The sequence below is a fragment of the Oncorhynchus mykiss genome, chromosome 12, assembly GCF_057628025.1.
Source record: "Oncorhynchus mykiss isolate SJ-2025 chromosome 12, ASM5762802v1, whole genome shotgun sequence".
Lineage (NCBI taxonomy): Eukaryota > Metazoa > Chordata > Actinopteri > Salmoniformes > Salmonidae > Oncorhynchus > Oncorhynchus mykiss.
In genome coordinates this window covers 91352458-91372861 of record NC_143033.1, presented here as the reverse complement: position 1 = coordinate 91372861, position 20404 = coordinate 91352458, and the positions used below count along the sequence as shown (strand labels likewise).

General features: G+C 46.8%; 1 protein-coding gene across 1 annotated transcript in view; it reads left to right on the top strand.

Annotated features, from left to right (window-relative positions):
• LOC110515673 (voltage-dependent calcium channel gamma-1 subunit-like) overlaps nt 1-13787 on the top strand; it is a 32627-nt gene extending 18840 nt beyond the window's left edge. Inside the window, exons 2-4 of the mRNA XM_036972990.2 lie at nt 8459-8533; nt 11095-11232; nt 11432-13787. Of these exons, the coding sequence (XP_036828885.1) occupies nt 8459-8533; nt 11095-11232; nt 11432-11673 (455 nt within the window). The 3' untranslated portion in view covers nt 11674-13787. The remainder of the gene's footprint in view (nt 1-8458; nt 8534-11094; nt 11233-11431) is intronic.
• Nucleotides 13788-20404: the final 6617 nt, after the last annotated feature.

Here is a 20404-nt window from a genome sequence, read left to right as displayed (position 1 = left end):
GTACCTTTCCCCCTACCAGTTCACTCCCTCCCTCCCTGTATCCTTTTCCCTACCAGTTCCCTCCCTCCCTACCCATATCTTTCTCCCTACCAGTTCCCTTCCTCCCTCCCCGAACCTTTCTCGCTACCAGTTCCCTCCCTCCCTACCAGTTCCCTCCCTCCCCGTACCTTTCTCCCTACCAGTTCCCTCCCTCCCTCCCCGTACCTTTCTCCCTACCAGTTCCCTCCCTCCCTGTATCCTTCTCCCAACCAGTTCCCTCCCTCCCTGTATCCTTCTCCCAACCAGTTCCCTCCCTCCCTCCCCGAACCTTTCTCCCTACCAGTTCCCTCCCTCCCTCCTACCAGTTCCCTCCCTCCCTCCATCCCTCCCTCCCCGTACCTTTCTCCCTACCAGTTCCCTCCCTCCCTCCCCGTACCTTTCTCCCTACCAGTTCCCTCCCTCCCTCCCCAAACCTTTCTCCCTACCAGTTCCCTCCCTCCATCCCTCCCTGCCTCCCCGTACCTTTCTCCCTACCAGTTCCCTCCCTCCATCCCTCCCTCCCTCCCCGTACCTTTCTCCCTACCAGTTCCCTCCCTCCCTCCCTGTATCCTTCTCCCTACCAGTTCCCTCCCTCCCTCCCCGAACCTTTCTCCCTACCAGTTCCCTCCCTCCCTCCTACCAGTTCCCTCCCTCCCTCCCTCCCCGTACCTTTCTCCCTACCAGTTCCCTCCCTCCCTCCCTCCCCGTACCTTTCTCCCTACCAGTTCCTCCCTACCAGTTCCCTCCCTCCCTCCCTCCATCCCTCCCTCCCCGTACCTTTCTTCCTACCAGTTCGCTCCCTCCCCGTACCTTTCTCCCTACCTGTTCCCTCCCTCCCTCCATCCCTCCCTCCCCGTACCTTTCTCCCTACCAGTTCCCTCCCTCCCTCCCCGAACCTTTCTCCCTACCAGTTCCATCCCTCCCTCCCCGTACCTTTCTCCCTACCAGTTCCCTCCCCGAACCTTTCTCCCTACCAGTTCCCTCCCTCCCTCCCCGAACCTTTCTCCCTACCAGTTCCCTCCCTCCCCGAACCTTTCTTCCTACCAGTTCCCTCCATCCCTCCCTCCCCGTACCTTTCTCCCTACCAGTTCCCTCCATCCCTCCCTCCCCGTACCTTTCTCCCTACCAGTTCCCTCCCTCCCTCCCCGTACCTTTCTCCCTACCAGTTCCCTCCCTCCCAGTACCTTTCTCTCTACCAGTTCCCTCCCTCCCAGTACCTTTCTCTCTACCAGTTCCCTCCCTCCCTCCCTCCCCGTACCTTTCTCCCTACGTGTTTCTTCCTTCCCTCCCTCCCTCCCTCCCTGTACCTTTCTCCCTACCAGTTCCCTCCCTCCCTCCCTGTACCTTTCTCCCTACCAGTTCCCTCCCTCCCTGTACCTTTCTCCCTACCAGTTCCCTCCCTCCCTCCCTCCCACCCCATACCTTTCTCCCTACCAGTTCCCTCCCCATACCTTTCTCCCTACCAATTCCCTTCCTCCCTCCCCGTACCTTTCTCCCTACCAGTTCCCTCCCTCCCTACCAGTTCTCTCCCTCCCGTACCTTTCTCCCTACCAGTTCCCTCCCTCCCTACCAGTTCCTTCCCTCCCTCCCTCCATCCCTCCCTTTCTCCCCGTACCTTTCTCCCTACCAGTTCACTCCCTCCCTCATCCTCAGCCTTCCAAAAGGTAAGCCTTCCCCCAGACAGTCAGGCAAGACAGACCCTCCCTGCCTCCAGTTCCTCGTCCCCCTCCACCTTCACCCCACGTGCCATGAGACAGTGGGCCCCAATTTCACACCAGTTTCTCAGCCTGCTCAGTCGAGGGTGAGTGAGGGCTAAAGTGGTGAGTTTCTTTAAATGCCCAGATGTAGCTTTGAGCAAACACGTTGGCACTTAAACACCTAATCCGTTTTTCCGCTTTGTGTTTGCTTGTCCTGGTTCTTGGCACGGAGCCTAGACTAGCTGACAGCAGGGGGTTGTGTGTGTGCATGTGTGTGTGTGAGCAACATACTGTAGCATTCAGTAAACAACCTGGCAGGTGTGTGGATTCAGTGGTGGTGACGGTGATTTTGGTGGTGGTGGTAATGGTGACGGTGATTTTGGTGGTGGTGGTAATGGTGACGGTGTGGGTGATGGTGGTGGTGGTGATAGTGACGGTGGTGGTGATGGTAATGGTGACCGTGGTGGTGAAGGTGGTGATAAAGTAAGATAGTAAGAGGACAACTGTAGTAATGGGACTTGTTTTTATTTTGAACTAAACCATAGATTGTAACTTTGTTCTCTGAGGAGGGTCATGCCATTAAAATTACACACACACGCACAGACACACACACCCCTGAGTACCATCCTAGGCCATTGCGACCCAGTTATGAATGCTTGCTGCGGGTCAGCCTTTTTAAAAGCACCCCGATTCACATTGACCCAGAATCTGATGGTCATTCTGCACCTGGACTTAAAAATAACCATTTTCCTCTCACCATTCCCTCGCATACAGCCACTGTTCTCCTGTTGACAATGCCATCTCCCCTTAAGCACTGCTACCAGAAGGAAGCCATTTCCAGGGGTTAAATTGAGGGCAGAAAGGTAGTGGACTTCTTTCCACTTTGATTGGAAAGAGTAGGAAACACAAGTAAACCTCCTGTTAAAAGTCCATTCATTTTGAAGACCATTACCTCATGTCTAGGACACCACATCCATTGTCGAGAGAGGCAGAGGGAAAGGAAGAGGATGTAGTATGAGTGAAGAGGATGTAGTATGAGTGAAGAGGGTAAAGGACGAGTGAAGAGGAGGAAGGAAGAAGATGGATGAGGAGGAGAGGACAGAAAGAAGAAGGAAGGAGGGGGGAAGAGGGAGATGAAGAGGAATATCGGGAGGATAGGAGGGGGAGGAGAAGAAGGATTATATTTTTTAAATCTTTATTTAACTAGGCAAGTCAGTTAAGAACAAATTCTTATTTACAATGACGGCCTACCCCGGCCAAACCTGGACGACGCTGGGCCAATTGTGTGCCGCCCTATGGGACTCCCAATCACGGCCGGTTATGATACAGCCTGGAGAAGGGTGTAGAGGAAACAGAGGAAGATGAATAGGGAGGATAGAGAAGGAAGAGGATGAGGTCTAATGGAGGAATGAAAACCGAAACTGACAGGCGAGACCACCTCCTAATTGCCTACCTCACTGGAATGAAGTTCCCTTATTAACCACAAGGTCAATGATACGGCCCCAAAATATTATCCCCAGAATCTCACATATCAGCAGCATGTGAGTCTTCACAGCCTATGTACAGTATATGTGTTGAGTGCTGTTGTATTGGCAAAGAGTATCTCTCTCAGTGGTTGGCAACACAAAGCAAGGGTGCCTCTAGAGCAGGGCTATTCATCACTTACCTTACAAGAACCGGAGCCTACTGGTTTTCTGTTCTACCTGATAAGTAATTGCACACACCTGGTTTACCAGGTGTAAATCAGTCCCTGATTGGAGAGCAACAATAAAAAAACAGTTCAGAGGTGAGTTTGAGGGCTCTATAGCCTGATGAAACTGCCTTTCTTTACCTTCTCTACTTTAAACAGTTGTGTATGTTTAGTCATTCTCCTAGTTCCAGTCCCAGGAGAGGTAAACATTTAGCCTGATCCCATACCTGTTTGTGCTCCTGTACCACAGTGGCCACAATTGTTGGCTTTACAGCACCAACAGGTCTGAGACCAGGATAACATTCAGCTGTGTGTACAGTATGATATCTATCTGGGTTAAAGAGACAACGTTCAGCTGCTTGTAAAATATGATATCAGCTGGATTAAAGAGACAACATTTAGCTGCTTGTACAATATGATATCTAGCTGGTTAAAGAGACAACATTCAGCTGCTTGTACAATATGATATCTAGCTGGTTAAAGAGACAACATTCAGCTGCTTGTACAATATGATATCTAGCTGGGTTAAAGAGACAACATTCAGCTGCTTGTACAATATGATATCTAGCTGGTTAAAGAGACAACATTCAGCTGCTTGTACAATATGATATCTAGCTGGATTAAAGTGATACATGCAGTCTCCTGGATAGAAGCAGTGGTTCTGCCAAGATACAGCAAGATAAAGCAGAACCACAGTATATCCTCAGTTTAAGTGTCAGACCTAGTATATCTTACTACAAGTCTTCTCTTCCGGCCTGCATTGACACAGGCACATATACAGTACAATCACCTCTCTGATGGAAATAGGCTAGCCAAATGGAGCTGATATTCAGGCATGAAAGCTTGGGCACCTCAGCATCCTCTCCACTGCCCCCCTCCCCTTCCTGTCCCATTCGAAGGGCCTTTACTTGAAAATACACACCAGCAAAAAAACAGAGCAGCCTGTTGCTAAGCTACGTCTTTAGTTATTTTCCATCCTGGGGAACAAACAAGAGAGCAGAGGATAGGGGAAAGAGGTAGAGGGGAAGAGGAGGGAAGAAGAGTAGAAGGGATAGAGGGAGAGAGGAAGAGGGGTCTCCTTGGTCTATACATGCAAACCGCTCCATCACTGTGTCCAGGGAAACAGACCATACCTCTCCATCACTCTGTCCAGGGAAACAGACCATACCTCTCCATCACTCTGTCCAGGGAAACATACCAAACCTCTCCATCACTCTGTCCAGGGAAACAGACCATACCTCTCCATCACTCTGTCCAGGGAAACAGACCATACCTCTCCATCACTCTGTCCAGGGAAACAGACCATACCTCTCCATCACTCTGCCCAAGGAAACAGACCATACCTCTCCATCACTCTGTCCAGAGAAACATACGAAACCTCTCCATCACAATGTCCAGGGAAACAGACCATACCTCTCCATCACTCTGTCCAGGGAAACAGACCATACCTCTCCATCACTCTGTCCAGGGAAACAGACCATACCTCTCCATCACTCTGTCCAGGGAAACAGACCATACCTCTCCATCACTCTGTCCAGGGAAACAGACCATACCTCTCCATCACTCTGCCCAAGGAAACAGACCATACCTCTCCATCACTCTGTCCAGGGAAACAGACCATACCTCTCCATCACTCTGCCCAGGGAAACAGACCATAGCTCTCCATCACTCTGCCCAGGGAAACAGACCATACCTCTCCATCACTCTGCCCAAGGAAACAGACCACACCTCTCCATCACTCTATCCAGGGAAACAGACCATACCTCTCCATCACTCTGTCCAGGGAAACAGACCATACCTCTCCATCACTCTGTCCAGGGAAACAGACCATACCTCTCCATCACTCTGTCCAGGGAAACAGACCATACCTCTCCATCACTGTCCAGGGAGATAGGAAACAGACCATACCTCTCCATCACTCTGTACAGGGAGATAGGAAACAGACCATAACTCTCCATCACTCTGTCCAGGGAGATAGGAAACAGACCATACCTCTCCATCACTCTGTCCAGGGAGATAGGAAACAGACCATACCTCTCCATCACTCAGTCCAGGGAGATAGGAAACAGACCATACCTCTCCATCCCTCTGTGCAGGGAGATAGGAAACAGACCATACCTCTCCATCACTCAGTCCAGGGAGATAGGAAACAGACCATACCTCTCCATCACTCTGCCCAAGGAAACAGACCATACCTCTCCATCACTATGTCCAGGGAAACAGACCATATCTCTCCATCACTCTGTCCAGGGAAACAGACCATACCTCTCCATCACTCTGTCCATGGAAACATACCATACCTCTCCATCACTGTCCAGTGAGATAGGAAACAGACCATAGCTCTCCATCACTCTGCCCAAGGAAACAGACCATACCTCTCCATCACTCTGTCCAGGGAAACAGACCATACCTCTCCATCACTCTGTCCAGGGAAACAGACCATACCTCTCCATCACTCTGTCCAGGGAAACAGACCATACCTCTCCATCACTGTCCAGGGAGATAGGAAACAGACCATACCTCTCCATCACTCTGTACAGGGAGATAGGAAACAGACAATACCTCTCCATCCCTCTGTGCAGGGAGATAGGAAACAGACCATACCTCTCCATCACTCAGTCCAGGGAGATAGGAAACAGACCATACCTCTCCATCACTCTGTCCATGGAAACAGACCATACCTCTCCATCACTGTCCAGTGAGATAGGAAACAGACCATACCTCTCCATCACTCTGTACAGGGAGATAGGAAACAGACCATACCTCTCCATCACTCAGTCCAGGGAGATAGGAAACAGACCATACCTCTCCATCACTGTCCAGTGAGATAGGAAACAGACCATACCTCTCCATCACTCTGTACAGGGAGATAGGAAACAGACCATACCTCTCCATCACTCAGTCCAGGGAGATAGGAAACAGACCATACCTCTCCATCACTCAGTCCAGGGAGATAGGAAACAGACCATACCTCTCCATCACTCTGTCCAGGGAGATAGGAAACAGACAATACCTCTCTGTCACTCTGTGCAGGGAGATAGGAAACAGACCATACCTCTCCATCACTCTGTCCAGGGAGATAGGAAACAGACCATAACTCTCCATCACTCTGTCCAGGGAGATAGGAAACAGACCATAACTCTCCATCACTCTGTCCAGGGAGATAGGAAACAGACCATACCTCTCCATCACTCTGTCCAGGGAGATAGGAAACAGACCATACCTCTCCATCACTCAGTCCAGGGAGATAGGAAACAGACCATAACTCTCCATCACTCAGTCCAGGGAGATAGGAAACAGACCATAACTCTCCATCACTCTGTCCAGGGAGATAGGAAACAGACCATAACTCTCCATCACTCTGTCCAGGGAGATAGGAAACAGACCATAACTCTCCATCACTCTGTCCAGGGAGATAGGAAACAGACCATAACTCTCCATCACTCAGTCCAGGGAGATAGGAAACAGACCATAACTCTCCATCACTCTGTCCAGGGAGATAGGAAACAGACCATAACTCTCCATCACTCTGTCCAGGGAGATAGGAAACAGACCTTTACTCTCCATCACTCTGTCCAGGGAGATAGGAAACAGACCATAACTCTCCATCACTCTGTACAGGGAGATAGGAAACAGACCCTACCTCTCCATCACTCTGTCCAGGGAGATAGGAAACAGACCATACCTCTCCATCACTCTGTACAGGGAGATAGGAAACAGACCATACCTCTCCATCACTCCATCAGAATTTAGACATATTTAATCAGAGTGATTCAAATCTAAGATTATACATGGTTGTTTCTCTGGAGCAAAACATGAGAATGACAAAGTAATCAAGTAATCAAAGTAACATGAGTATGACAAAATAATCAAAAAATGTTGGCTATGCAAATTAGAGGTGATAAAGAAGAGATCTCAAATTGGATTTAAATTTTCTATGGGTTTAATAAAAATAATTATTTATTTAATTTTCAGAAAATAATCTCAGTGCATAAAAATCAAAACAGAAAACAACACATTTAAATTGAGATAGTAGAGATGGAGATTGAATGTCTATATTTGGTTTGTGATGAAAGGCTGTGAGTTGAGGCAGTTTGGATTGGAAATGCAGTGTACCTTCAGGGGAGGGGACATCGATGGTCCAGCCAGAGAGAAACAAAGACAAACAGACCTGTAGCGCTTCATCAGAGCACCACATCTGCTTCTCCGACGGTCAGGTCTTCCATAGGACCTGCTCCTCTGTAGGTACTGGTCCTCCATAGGACCCGCTCCTCTGTAGGTACTGGTCCTCCATAGGACCCGCTCCTCTGTAGGTACTGGTCTTACATTGCCAAACATATAGCACCCACCTTGGGTGATGCCACGGCTGCTGAAAAGCGCACAAAAGCCACCACATCTTGGCAGCAGTTAAACTTTTACTGCAGTGGGCTAAATCAGGGTCACACAGAGTGTTTCTTGGTAGTCTTAAATAAATCTACTTTGAAACAAAAGTAAAAACCTCACACAAATGGTTATGGACTTAAAAAACATTTGACACAGAAACACGGGATTTTAGGCAAAGTTTTTGAAGTAATGTTAATTAATGATGAAATGATCCAAACTATTCTGCCATCTCTGGACACAGCATGCTGTACTTGTTGTTATTCTTCCTGACAGATGAAACCATAAAGCCATGGCTGCATTATTTAAATCCAAACAGCCAGCTAGCTAGCTATTAGCCAAAAATATAGACTTTTCATCCCAATTCTTCAACTCTGAGAGTCAAGACCACGAGAAGTATGTGATCAACCCCCAGAGGAGTCAAACCCCCCAAATGGATTTTAATAATGACACAAAAAACACAAAAAATTAAAAAATGAATTACAACATTTACAGAGCTCTCTGCCTAGAAGACCTCACGGTGCGACGGCAACCACGGAAGTGGTCTTTAAAAAAATAAAATGGCTGCCAGGCTCATTGGTAGTGCTGGAGCATTGGGAGGCTGATTACAACCCAGAGCCACCATGCACCTGCACCCACTTCAATAAATGTTTTCATCTCTTTCCCTCCGCAGCCAAGAACTGCTCCTACTTCAAACACTTCACTAAGGAAGAAGAGGCCAAAGGGTTCGAAGCCAAAACTCAGAAAGGTGAGTTCTCTCTCCTTCGTTACAGGCTTCCGGTGAATGAGCCACAGTGCAACATTTTTTAAAATACATTCGGTCAGATTCACCACTGTGGCGATTTTAAACAATTTACAACTTTAGTTTTGAGTTGTAAATTGAGTAATACATGAGTACAATTCCCTCAAATATGGTGCATTTCCTTAAATATCAGAACTGTTAATCCTTGTTTTCAAGCAATGAGGGGCCTATGCTGTTGAGGGGGAGGCATGGTGAATAGGAATGAGATGTATACTATGTGTCTATGGGACTGCTCATTGGGCTCTCAGCATGACAATAAAACACATTCAGTCAAAACACAGACATGATGGTACCCTCTGTGATTGGCGAACCCTTTCTCTCTCCCTTTCCCTTTCTCACACACACACACACACACGCATGCTATTAGTTATTATCCCCGCGTCAGGGGAAAAAACTAGATCTTTCCGCATCTCACATTGCTCTCCTCAAAACAGATGCTATTCTAGGAGACTACTGCAGACCCCTTACAAATATACATTGTTGTGTGCAGAGTATGCTATAAGCATGACAACACTCATTAAGACAGACAGGTAGAAACCTAGCATGGCTAGCCATCAGCAGGATTTACTGGTTGAAGGTGAAGTAACTTTTGAGTGTAATGGAGTTGACTGGTGACATTAGTACAGGAGCTGGAACCCAGTTCTAATGAAACATGTTTTAACTATGTGTGTCCTTATTGTAATGAACACGATGGGAGACAGAGAGCTGGTTTCAAGCGCAGGGCACAGCAGGTGTTTATTGTGAAGGACCACACCATTAGGCAGGTAGCTGGGTCCAGGGGCAGGCAGGTCATACACAGGGGGTCCAAAAAGGCAACAGTACTGGCAGGGAAAAGGCTAGTAACGTAGTCCAGGAGATCAGGCAGTAGGTTGATAACAGGAAATCTGATAGGCTAAAGTACAGGTAGGGAATAGGCTAGTAACGTAGTCCAGGAGATCAGGCAGTAGGTTGATAACAGGAAATCTGATAGGCTAAAGTACAGGTAGGGAATAGGCTAGTAACGTAGTCCAGGAGATCAGGCAGTAGGTTGATAACAGGAAATCTGATAGGCTAAAGTACAGGTAGGGAATAGGCTAGTAACGTCGTCCGGGAGATCAGGCAGTAGGTTGATAACAGGAAATCTGATAGGCTAAAGTACAGGTAGGGAATAGGCAAAAGGCTCCGTTAGTGAGGCAGGCAACACTATCATACACAGGAGGAGTACATTACGGGGAAACCAGAGCGCCATATAACAAACAATACCTCACAATGATTGGGTGCAAATAACTGAACTAAATAGTGTGTGATAATGACATACGGGTGTGTGAACAGATGATCAGAATTCAGGTGATTGGGATCTGGAGAGTGAGCTGCGTTCAGGGGATCTATGTGTTTGAGAGTGTGAGTTGGAAGCAGACGTTACACTTATTGGTTGAAATCAGGATTCTGCACTGCTTTTAACGGAGGAAAGGTTGCTTCCGTCCCCTCTCATCCCTGCTTGCGTGAATTTAGTTGAAAACGTCACTTTGCCCTGTGGACCTATTGGCTGTGCCTATGTCCCAAATGTCTCTTTACGGACTCTAGTCAAAAGTAGTGCACTACTGTATATAAGGAAGAGGGTGCCATTTGGGACGCATCCATAAGAATCCCTAGCAGGTCGGTATCACAGGCAGAGGCAGCCCACCGTAACGTCTGAGGTTATGCATGTAGACACAGATTGTATGTCTCCCTCTGTGTCTCTCCACAGCCAAGCCATGACAAAAGTAGCTACTTGAGTGGAACGATAACGCTTATTTCACGCTCCATGCTCTTCTGCTACTTACGACGGGAAAGTGAGCCCTGGCTTATCGTAATCTGTACAAGGGCCTGGAGGATTGGAGGGGGGTTAGAGAGGATGAGTCACCTGGAGACAAGTCTTCTTTCTTCATCACTCCTCTCCTAGAAGCAGTGCTAATAGACGGTTTTAGTGTATTGTAGCATGGTTAAACCAGACTGAATGCTGAGCTCAGTGAAACAGTGGGGATCACACCATTCAGTCTGCTGGTTCAAGCAGGCTAACTATATAGTCAGTGATGGTTAACGAAGACACTGTTCAAGAGGGCTCTCTGCTGTATTCTCTTCATGCTGATTAAGGTTAATTGGAGGGGGATGGGTTAGTGGGAGTTCCAATGCCTTAGAATGGGAGATGGATTACAGTAAGAACTGAATGATTTTTGGTTGGTTATCAAGATGGAAAGAAACAGATTGAGGGCCCCAGATCCTCCGAATGCTTGACTTGAGGATCCTTCTTTCTAGCATAACAATACACAACATTACAATACAAAACCTCAAAGTTGACTCATTAGCACTGTCATAAACAATGTTAAACTGGCCATGGCCATGTAAGGCACACCGTAGCAAAACGTTTTGCAACAGAAAAATGGGAATATGTGTTCTTTTTGGACAAGTTGAGGTAGTATCTCCCCATTCCAGAACATTTTCTCTCCACTGAAAAAAATCCAGGTTCTCTCTCTCTCTCTCACTCTCAGAGTACAACCTCTCAGCAGCGGCCATTGCTGTGTTCAGCCTGGCCTTCATGACCCTGGGGTCGCTGTGTGTCGTGTGCTCCTTCGGGAAGGGGAGGGACTACCTGCTGAGGCCTGCTGGGATGTTCTTTGCCTTCGCAGGTCAGACACATCTACTTTGACTGAGATTTCACGTCATACATCAGGCATGACTACAAAGAACATTGTACATGTTTCTGCCTGTCCATCCAGGTTCATCAGTTATTTGTTCATTTGTTCGTTAGTTTGTCCTTTCTGTCTCTCCATCCGTCCGTCCGTCTGCCCATCCATCCATCCTCACCTGTAACCCTTCTCCCTCTAGGTCTCTGCATCATCATCTCTGTTGAGGTGATGCGGAACTCCACCAAGCGGATGATTGACAGCGAGGAGACCGTCTGGGAACAGTACTACTACTCCTGGTCGTTTGAATGTGCCTGCACCTCCTTCGTCCTCCTGGTCTTCAGTGGTCTCAGCCTGTTGATCCTCTCCATGCCCCAGATGCCACGCAACCCCTGGGAGACCTGTATGGACGCAGAGCCAGACTCCATGGAGCCTTTAGACTAGTAGTAGTAGATCAGATTAGACCTGCCCAGATCAACCCCTGGGAGACCTGTATGGACGCAGAGCCAGACTCCATGGAGCCCTTAGACTAGTAGTAGTAGATCAGATTAGACCTGCCCAGATCAACCCCTGGGAGACCTGTATGGACGCAGAGCCAGACTCCATGGAGCCTTTAGACTAGTAGTAGTAGATCAGATTAGACCTGCCCAGATCAACCCCTGGGAGACCTGTATGGACGCAGAGCCAGACTCCATGGAGCCTTTAGACTAGTAGTAGTAGATCAGATTAGACCTGCCCAGATCAACCCCTGGGAGACCTGTATGGACGCAGAGCCAGACTCCATGGAGCCCTTAGACTAGTAGTAGTAGATCAGATTAGACCTGCCCAGATCAACCCCTGGGAGACCTGTATGGACACAGAGCCAGAGTCCATGGAGCCCTTAGACTAGTAGTAGACTCCATTAGAACAGACCAGACTAGTCTAGACCAGGGGAATCTTCAACAAAGGCTGCTAAAACCATACATGTTTTTATAGAATCCAACTGAAGATAAACTAAATTGAGGCTGGTGGTGGGGGCAACAGAGTTAAGGATACAGATGAATGAGAGTGGGGCACCCCGCCTAAGTAATAGTAGAAGGGGAAACACTGCACTACACTGCTTGGTTTTAAGTGTACAGATAAAGATGTAAGGCAGGATCTCTGAGCAGTCCTTGAGGGCCACAGATTTTCCTTTCTTTGGTCCTTAACTGATACATTTCTGTCATTGATTGCAGAGAGTGTCCGCTCTCCTGGTCCATATCATCCGTTACTAAGCAACAGACACTGTGGCACTTGAGGACTGGCCTGATTTAGGGTGCGTTAGTAAATTCACCATGGCAACTTACTTCGAAATTCAGAACACTCTGGTTGGAGAGTGCCAGAGCGCAGAATCATTTATGAATTTACGAACTGCCTAAACTCAGTTGTTATGACAGATTTAAGTAAACATTGGCTAAAAAACTGAATTAAATTGTTGCCAGTAACACAGTTACAGTCACTAACCCTCTTGATAACATGGAAACACTCTAGCACTAATAGCAGCTCTGCAAGGGTGAGTAACATGTTCAGAGTGAAGTGTTCTCTCATTTGTGTCTGGAAGTAGCTAGCAAGCAAGCTAAGCAAGTTTAGCCAGTTGGCTTGGGAGCTTGAAGGCCGATGTAAAGTCAGAATGCTCAGATCAACCCTACACCTCGGCCAGAGTGTCCAGTGTGCACTCTGAACGCTCCGAGATCGAAACACTGAAGTTATGAACGGACAATCTGACAACACTCTGAATTTACAAACACTCAAAGCACACTCCGAGTGCACTCTGACACTCTAAAGTGAATTTACGAACGCACCTATAATGTACAGTATTAAAATGTGGCTTTTGCTATAAAATGACCACAGAGACAGAAAGAGCTAAAGAACATGGCAACATAGTGAGCTGCTACTCTGTGTAATTTAATATAGTTTGAGCTGTCTTGTACACGTCTAATATACATTTCCGCTCTAGCGTTCTACATTTTTGTAATGAAATAAGTTAATGCTTTAATGAACGTTGCATTGTAAATGTTCACCCCTCCAGGCAGCTACAAACAATGTGTATTTATTTAACATGTATCAATGGATTAAACCATATTGAAGCTCCAGTGCAATGCCAGTACACAGATCTACTGTATTAGTTAGGGAGCTACACTGCTGCTTGTTGTTTACAGAGGAAACCTAGAATGTACAGTGTGTATACAGTACTTGTATGTTTTAAACATGGGCCTATGAAGATGATAGATATGTTGTTTTGTGTTCAATAGTAGCTTCATCAAACAATCCATTCCAATCTAGCTTGAACACAAAACATTCAAGCCCACCACAGTGATTATTGGACAGATACATTGTCTTCACTGAATGGCAATATCTCCCATTGTGTACCTCTCCTCATATTGTATTCTCTCTCTCTCTCTCTCCCTCTCCCTCTCTACTGTCTAATTATCTATCTATCCCCCCTCTCTTCCCATCTGTTTCACTTAAAGTTCCAAAGCAAAAGATGAAGTGTGAGAATGTTTCAAGGGTGTTGTGATAAATTCCTTTCTTTCTATTGACACAGGACAGTTGTTGCATAATGAATTATCTTCAAAGTATTATAGCCAGCTGAACAAGTTAAATTGTAGTGATTTTCAGTCAACAAGCGACAGGCATGCTCTGTTTTTGGGGAACACTGTTGTATAGGTACTGATTTCAATAGCTACAAAGCAGTAATGTTCTGTGCTGACAGATTCAAGTACATCTAAACACAAACACCCCTTGTTCTCACCCATCTAAGCACCGAACCCATTGTTTTGTGCTAGGTTCTCTGACAGGTACAGTATAATATATATTTTCTACAAGGCCTAACCATTGCTGTTTTGCTGTGAGCACATAGTCATAGAGTTATTAAAGAGGCAATCTGGAGTTCAAACAACAACAAAGGAACACCCTGCCACTGATTTGGTAAACAGCTAAGGGATGAGACTCGAGATACAATATGTGACTATTCTCAATGTGTAGACAGAGCTATGGATGCAAGGACTGGCCATCCTTTAGATCAATGATAGTTTTAACCATGTTTTGAGGATATACAGTGTTTGTTTACAATTACATTGTGGAGTAAAAAAAAGCTTATATTTTGGGTTCTGATGTGGTATGACAGTTGAACCAAGCTAATGAGGCATTTCAATGGGAATTAATCAAAATAATAACGGATGTCGCTATGGCAGATTGCCCCTTTAAGCAGAGATATATTTGACATATTGACCTTTTATTCCCTTCTCTCAGCCAGAAACCCCACAGCTTCATCTCTAACCCACCATGACACACTTTCCCTTCTATTTCATTCAGAAAGCTGTTCTAAATTGAGAGACAAATGTTTTCTAAATGCTCCATAGACAAGGCGTCTTGGAGGTCATGGCTTCTGTGAGAAGAAGCCGTAATGGATGCAGAACACTGATCGACATCCCAAATGGCACCCTATTCCCAATATAGTGCACTATGTTTGTCCAGAGCCCAATTGGTGCCATTTGGGAAACAGCACACTGAGCTCACAAATCATTTCTAGCTCTGCTCCCCTCAGAGCCAATGTTCACCGGCAGACAGACAGCCAGCTTAAAGTAGTAGGCTGTGTCTCTGTCTGCCTGCAGTGGACCCTGGCAGCAGAACACACCGCTCTACTTTTAACCCTCTAGCTGCTGTAGCACCCTATTCCCTTTATAGTGCATTCAATTTGACCAGGGTCCATGGCCAAAAGTAGTCCACTATATAGGGAATAGAGTGCAATTTGGTACGCAGCCTCAGTCTGCAGTGAACCCAGGCAGCAGCACGCATGTCTCTGTACCTTTACAACTAAAAGGGTTCTTTGTTTGTCCCCACAGATAACACTTTTTGGTTCAAGGTAGAACCCTTTGGAGTGAAAGAGGTTTTACTAAGAACTTGTCAGTGGTGAAAATGTTCCACATAGAACCTTAGTGGAAAGATATTAGTGGAAGGGTTCTCCTATGGGGACAACGGATTAACCTTTTCTGGTTCTAGGTAGCACCTAATTTTCTTAAAGTGTACCCTGTCAGCCTCCAACACATCATCCCTGTCATAGACACAAGTGTTTGGTTTTTCTAAAAGAATGATAAAACCAAGCTTCAGTTCTTCAGGTGTTTATGATCAAACTCCCCCACTTGATTACAACTTAATAAAATAGAGCTTTATAAATTATTAGTGTCATGTGGATTTATTGATGAATGATTAATGTACTCATGAACACCACAGCACAAATGCATTAAATACACAGAACCACGGAATCACTTTATTTGTATTTTCCCATGGATAGAGAGTACGTACCCGTTCCCCATCACAACAGAGAGTACGTACCCGTTCCCCATCACAACAGAGAGTACGTACCTGTTCCCCATCACAACAGGGACCGACTGGGACCAGACCGACTGGGACCAGACTGTCATACCAGCCCATGTTTTCCCTCAAGTCCCTCATTATTAGCTTAAAAATGATCATTATGTGTGACATGTAGACCAGCCCACTGAGCTACAGATGAATCAGTGTAGACCAGCCCACTGAGCTACAGATGAACCACTGTAGACCAGCCCACTGAGCTACAGATGAACCACTGTAGACCAGCCCACTGAGCTACAGATGAACCAGTGTAGACCAGCCCACTGAGCTACAGATGAACCAGTGTAGACCAGCCCACTGAGCTACAGATGAACCCATGTAGACCAGCCCACTGAGCTACAGATGAACCAGTGTAGACCAGCCCACTGAGCTACAGATGAATCAATATAGACCAGCCCACTGAGCTATAGATGGACCAGTGCAGACCAGCCCACTGAGCTACAGACGAACCAGTGTAGACCAGCCCACAGATCTACAGATGAACCAGTGTAGACCAGCCCACTGAGCTACAGATGAATCAATATAGACCAGCCCACTGAGCTATAGATGGACCAGTGTAGACCAGCCCACTGAGCTACAGATGAACCAGTGTAGACCAGCCCACTGAGCTACAGATGACTCAGTGTAGACCAGCCCACTGAACTACATACAGATGAACCAGTGTAGACCAGCCCACTGAGCTACAGATGACTCAGTGTAGACCAGCCCACTGAACTACATACAGATGAACCCGTGTAGACCAGCCCACTGAGCTACAGATGAACCAGTGTAGACCAGCCCACTGAGCTACAGATAAATCAGTGTAGACCAGCCCACTGAGCTATAGATGAACCACTGTAGACCAGCCCACTGAGCTATAGATGAACCACTGTAGACCAGCCCAATGAGCTATAGATGAACCAGTGTAGACCAGCCCACTGAGCTACAGATGAACCAGTGTAGACCAGCCCACTGAGCTACAGATGAACCAGTGTAGACCAGCCCACTGAGCTATAGATGAACCACTGTAGACCAGCCCACTGAGCTATAGATGAACCAGTGTAGACCAGCCCACTGAGCTACAGATGAACCACTGTAGACCAGCCCACTGAGCTATAGATGAACCACTGTAGACCAGCCCACTGAGCTATAGATGAACCACTGTAGACCAGCCCACTGAGCTATAGATGAACCACTGTAGACCAGCCCACTGAGCTATAGATGAACCACTGTAGACCAGCCCACTGAGCTATAGATGAACCACTGTAGACCAGCCCACTGAGCTATAGATGAACCAGTGTAGACCAGCCCACTGAGCTACAGATGAACCACTGTAGACCAGCCCACTGAGCTATAGATGAACCAGTGTAGACCAGCCCACTGAGCTATAGATGAACCACTGTAGACCAGCCCACTGAGCTATAGATGAACCACTGTAGACCAGCCCACTGAGCTATAGATGAACCACTGTAGACCAGCCCACTGAGCTATAGATGAACCACTGTAGACCAGCCCACTGAGCTACAGATGAACCACTGTAGACCAGCCCACTGAGCTATAGATGAACCAGTGTAGACCAGCCCACTGAGCTACAGATGAACCACTGTAGACCAGCCCACTGAGCTACAGATGAACCACTGTAGACCAGCCCACTGAGCTATAGATGAACCAGTGTAGACCAGCCCACTGAGCTACAGATGAATCAGTGTAGACCAGCCCACTGAGCTATAGATGAACCACTGTAGACCAGCCCACTGAGCTACAGATGAACCACTGTAGACCAGCCCACTGAGCTACAGATGAACCACTGTAGACCAGCCCACTGAGCTATAGATGAACCAGTGTAGACCAGCCCACTGAGCTACAGATGAATCAGTGTAGACCAGCCCACTGAGCTACAGATGAACCACTGTAGACCAGCCCACTGAGCTACAGATGAACCACTGTAGACCAGCCCACTGAGCTACAGATGAACCACTGTAGACCAGCCCACTGAGCTATAGATGAACCAGTGTAGACCAGCCCACTGAGCTACAGATGAATCAGTGTAGACCAGCCCACTGAGCTACAGATGAACCACTGTAGACCAGCCCACTGAGCTATAGATGAACCAGTGTAGACCAGCCCACTGAGCTACAGATGAATCAGTGTAGACCAGCCCACTGAGCTACAGATGAACCAGTGTAGACCAGCCCACTGAGCTACAGATGAACCAGTGTAGACCAGCCCACTGAGCTACAGATGAACCAGTGTAGACCAGCCCACTGAGCTACAGATGAATCAGTGTAGACCAGCCCACTGAGCTACAGATGAACCACTGTAGACCAGCCCACTGAGCTACAGATGAACCAGTGTAGACCAGCCCACTGAGCTACAGATGAATCAGTGTAGACCAGCCCACTGAGCTACAGATGAACCACTGTAGACCAGCCCACTGAGCTACAGATGAACCAGTGTAGACCAGCCCACTGAGCTATAGATGAACCACTGTAGACCAGCCCACTGAGCTACAGATGAACCAGTGTAGACCAGCCCACTGAGCTACAGATGAACCCGTGTAGACCAGCCCACTGAGCTACAGATGAACCCGTGTAGACCAGCCCACTGAGCTACAGATGAACCACTGTAGACCAGCCCACTGAGCTACAGATGAATCAGTGTAGACCAGCCCACTGAGCTACAGATGAACCAGTGTAGACCAGCCCACTGAGCTATAGATGAACCACTGTAGACCAGCCCACTGAGCTACAGATGAACCAGTGTAGACCAGCCCACTGAGCTACAGATGAACTAGTGTAGACCAGCCCACTGAGCTACAGATGAACCACTGTAGACCAGCCCACTGAGCTTTCTTTTTTTGTTATTGAATTCTGCCCCCTTTTCCCCCCAATTTCATGGTATCCAGTTGTTTAGTAGCTACTATCTTTTCTCATCGCTACAACTCCCGTACGGGCTCGGGAGAGACGAAGGTTGAAAGTCCGATACACAACCCAACCAAGCCGCACTGCTTCTTAACACAGCGCCATCCAACCCGGAAGCCAGCCGCACCAATGTGTTGGAGGAAACACTGTGCACCTGGCAACCTTGGATAGCGCGCACTGTGCCCGGCCCGCCACAGGTGTCGCTGGTGCGCGATGAGACAAGGATTTCCCTACCGTCCAAACCCTCCCTAACCTGGACGACGCTAGGCCAATTGTGCGTCGCCCCACGGACCTCCCGGTCACGGCCGGTTACGACAGAGCCTGCCGAGCTGCCCTTTCTGCATCACAGTGAGCTTCTCAGTAAAATCAGAAGGCCATGTCAGGTAACACACAACTAACTGGCTGAGAGAGACATCAGAGATCTGTAACAGAGATAGACATGATGTAAACTTGTAAAGAGGTTTGGGAGAAGTGGATTCACAGAAAACCAATTGCCATGAGTGTGATAAGTACTCTGCAGGTCTTTTGCAGGTATCAACTGACATGGTTTTGACAGATCCAAAATTGACACCAGAGCAGTTTGAAGTCTCTAGTGGAAAGACTAGCTTTGACAGAGACTGACTGAGGAGATATGAGAACCTGAACAAGAGATACACATTCGGAGGGACACACGGACGCACGCGCACACACACAGACACAGACACACACACGCACGTACAATACTAGACTTCAGATCTCTTGATGGAATTAGAGAACAATCAGACAAGATCTGATGTACTGTATTTTTCAAATATTTAGACGTTGGTCCCAAAAATATTTTGGGTGATTCATTGAAAACAATTATGTTTGTAGGCTTCACTTTCAGCTGATTCTGTTTTTATTCAGGAAACACGACAGGTATCAACTAGCTGCGGATTCAAACAAATCAAGTTTGAAAACATGGTACAGTACACAGTACGGATTTGATAGTCAAGAGAAATCCTATGTCCTACGAACGAGTCACATCCCCATTAGAATGACAAACAGTCACATTGAAACCATCAAGTTGTATTCCATATCACATCCCCATTAGAATGACAAACAGTCACATTGAAACCATCAAGTTGTATTTCATATCACATCCCCATTAGAATGACACAGTCACATTGAAACCATCAAGTTGTGTTCCATATCACATCCCCATTAGAATGACACAGTCACATTGAAACCATCAAGTTGTATTCCATATCACATCCCCATTAGAATGACACAGTCACATTGAAACCATCAAGTTGTATTTCATATCACATCCCCATTAGAATGACACAGTCACATTGAAACCATCAAGTTGTGTTTCATATCACATCTCCATTAGAATGACACAGTCACATTGAAACCATCAAGTTGTGTTTCATATCACATCCCCATTAGAATGACACAGTCACATTGAAACCATCAAGTTGTATTCCATATCACATCCCCATTAGAATGACACAGTCACATTGAAACCATCAAGTTGTATTTCATATCACATCCCCATTAGAATGATACAGTCACATTGAAACCATCAAGTTGTGTTCCATATCACATCCCCATTAGAATGACACAGTCACATTGAAACCATCAAGTTGTATTCCATATCACATCCCCGTTAGAATGACACAGTCACATTGAAACCATCAAGTTGTGTTTCATATCACATCTCCGTTAGAATGATACAGTCACATTGAAACCATCAAGTTGTGTTCCATATCACATCCCCATTAGAATGACACAGTCACATTGAAACCATCAAGTTGTATTCCATATCACATCCCCATTAGAATGACACAGTCACATTGAAACCATCAAGTTGTATTTCATATCACATCCCCATTAGAATGACACAGTCACATTGAAACCAT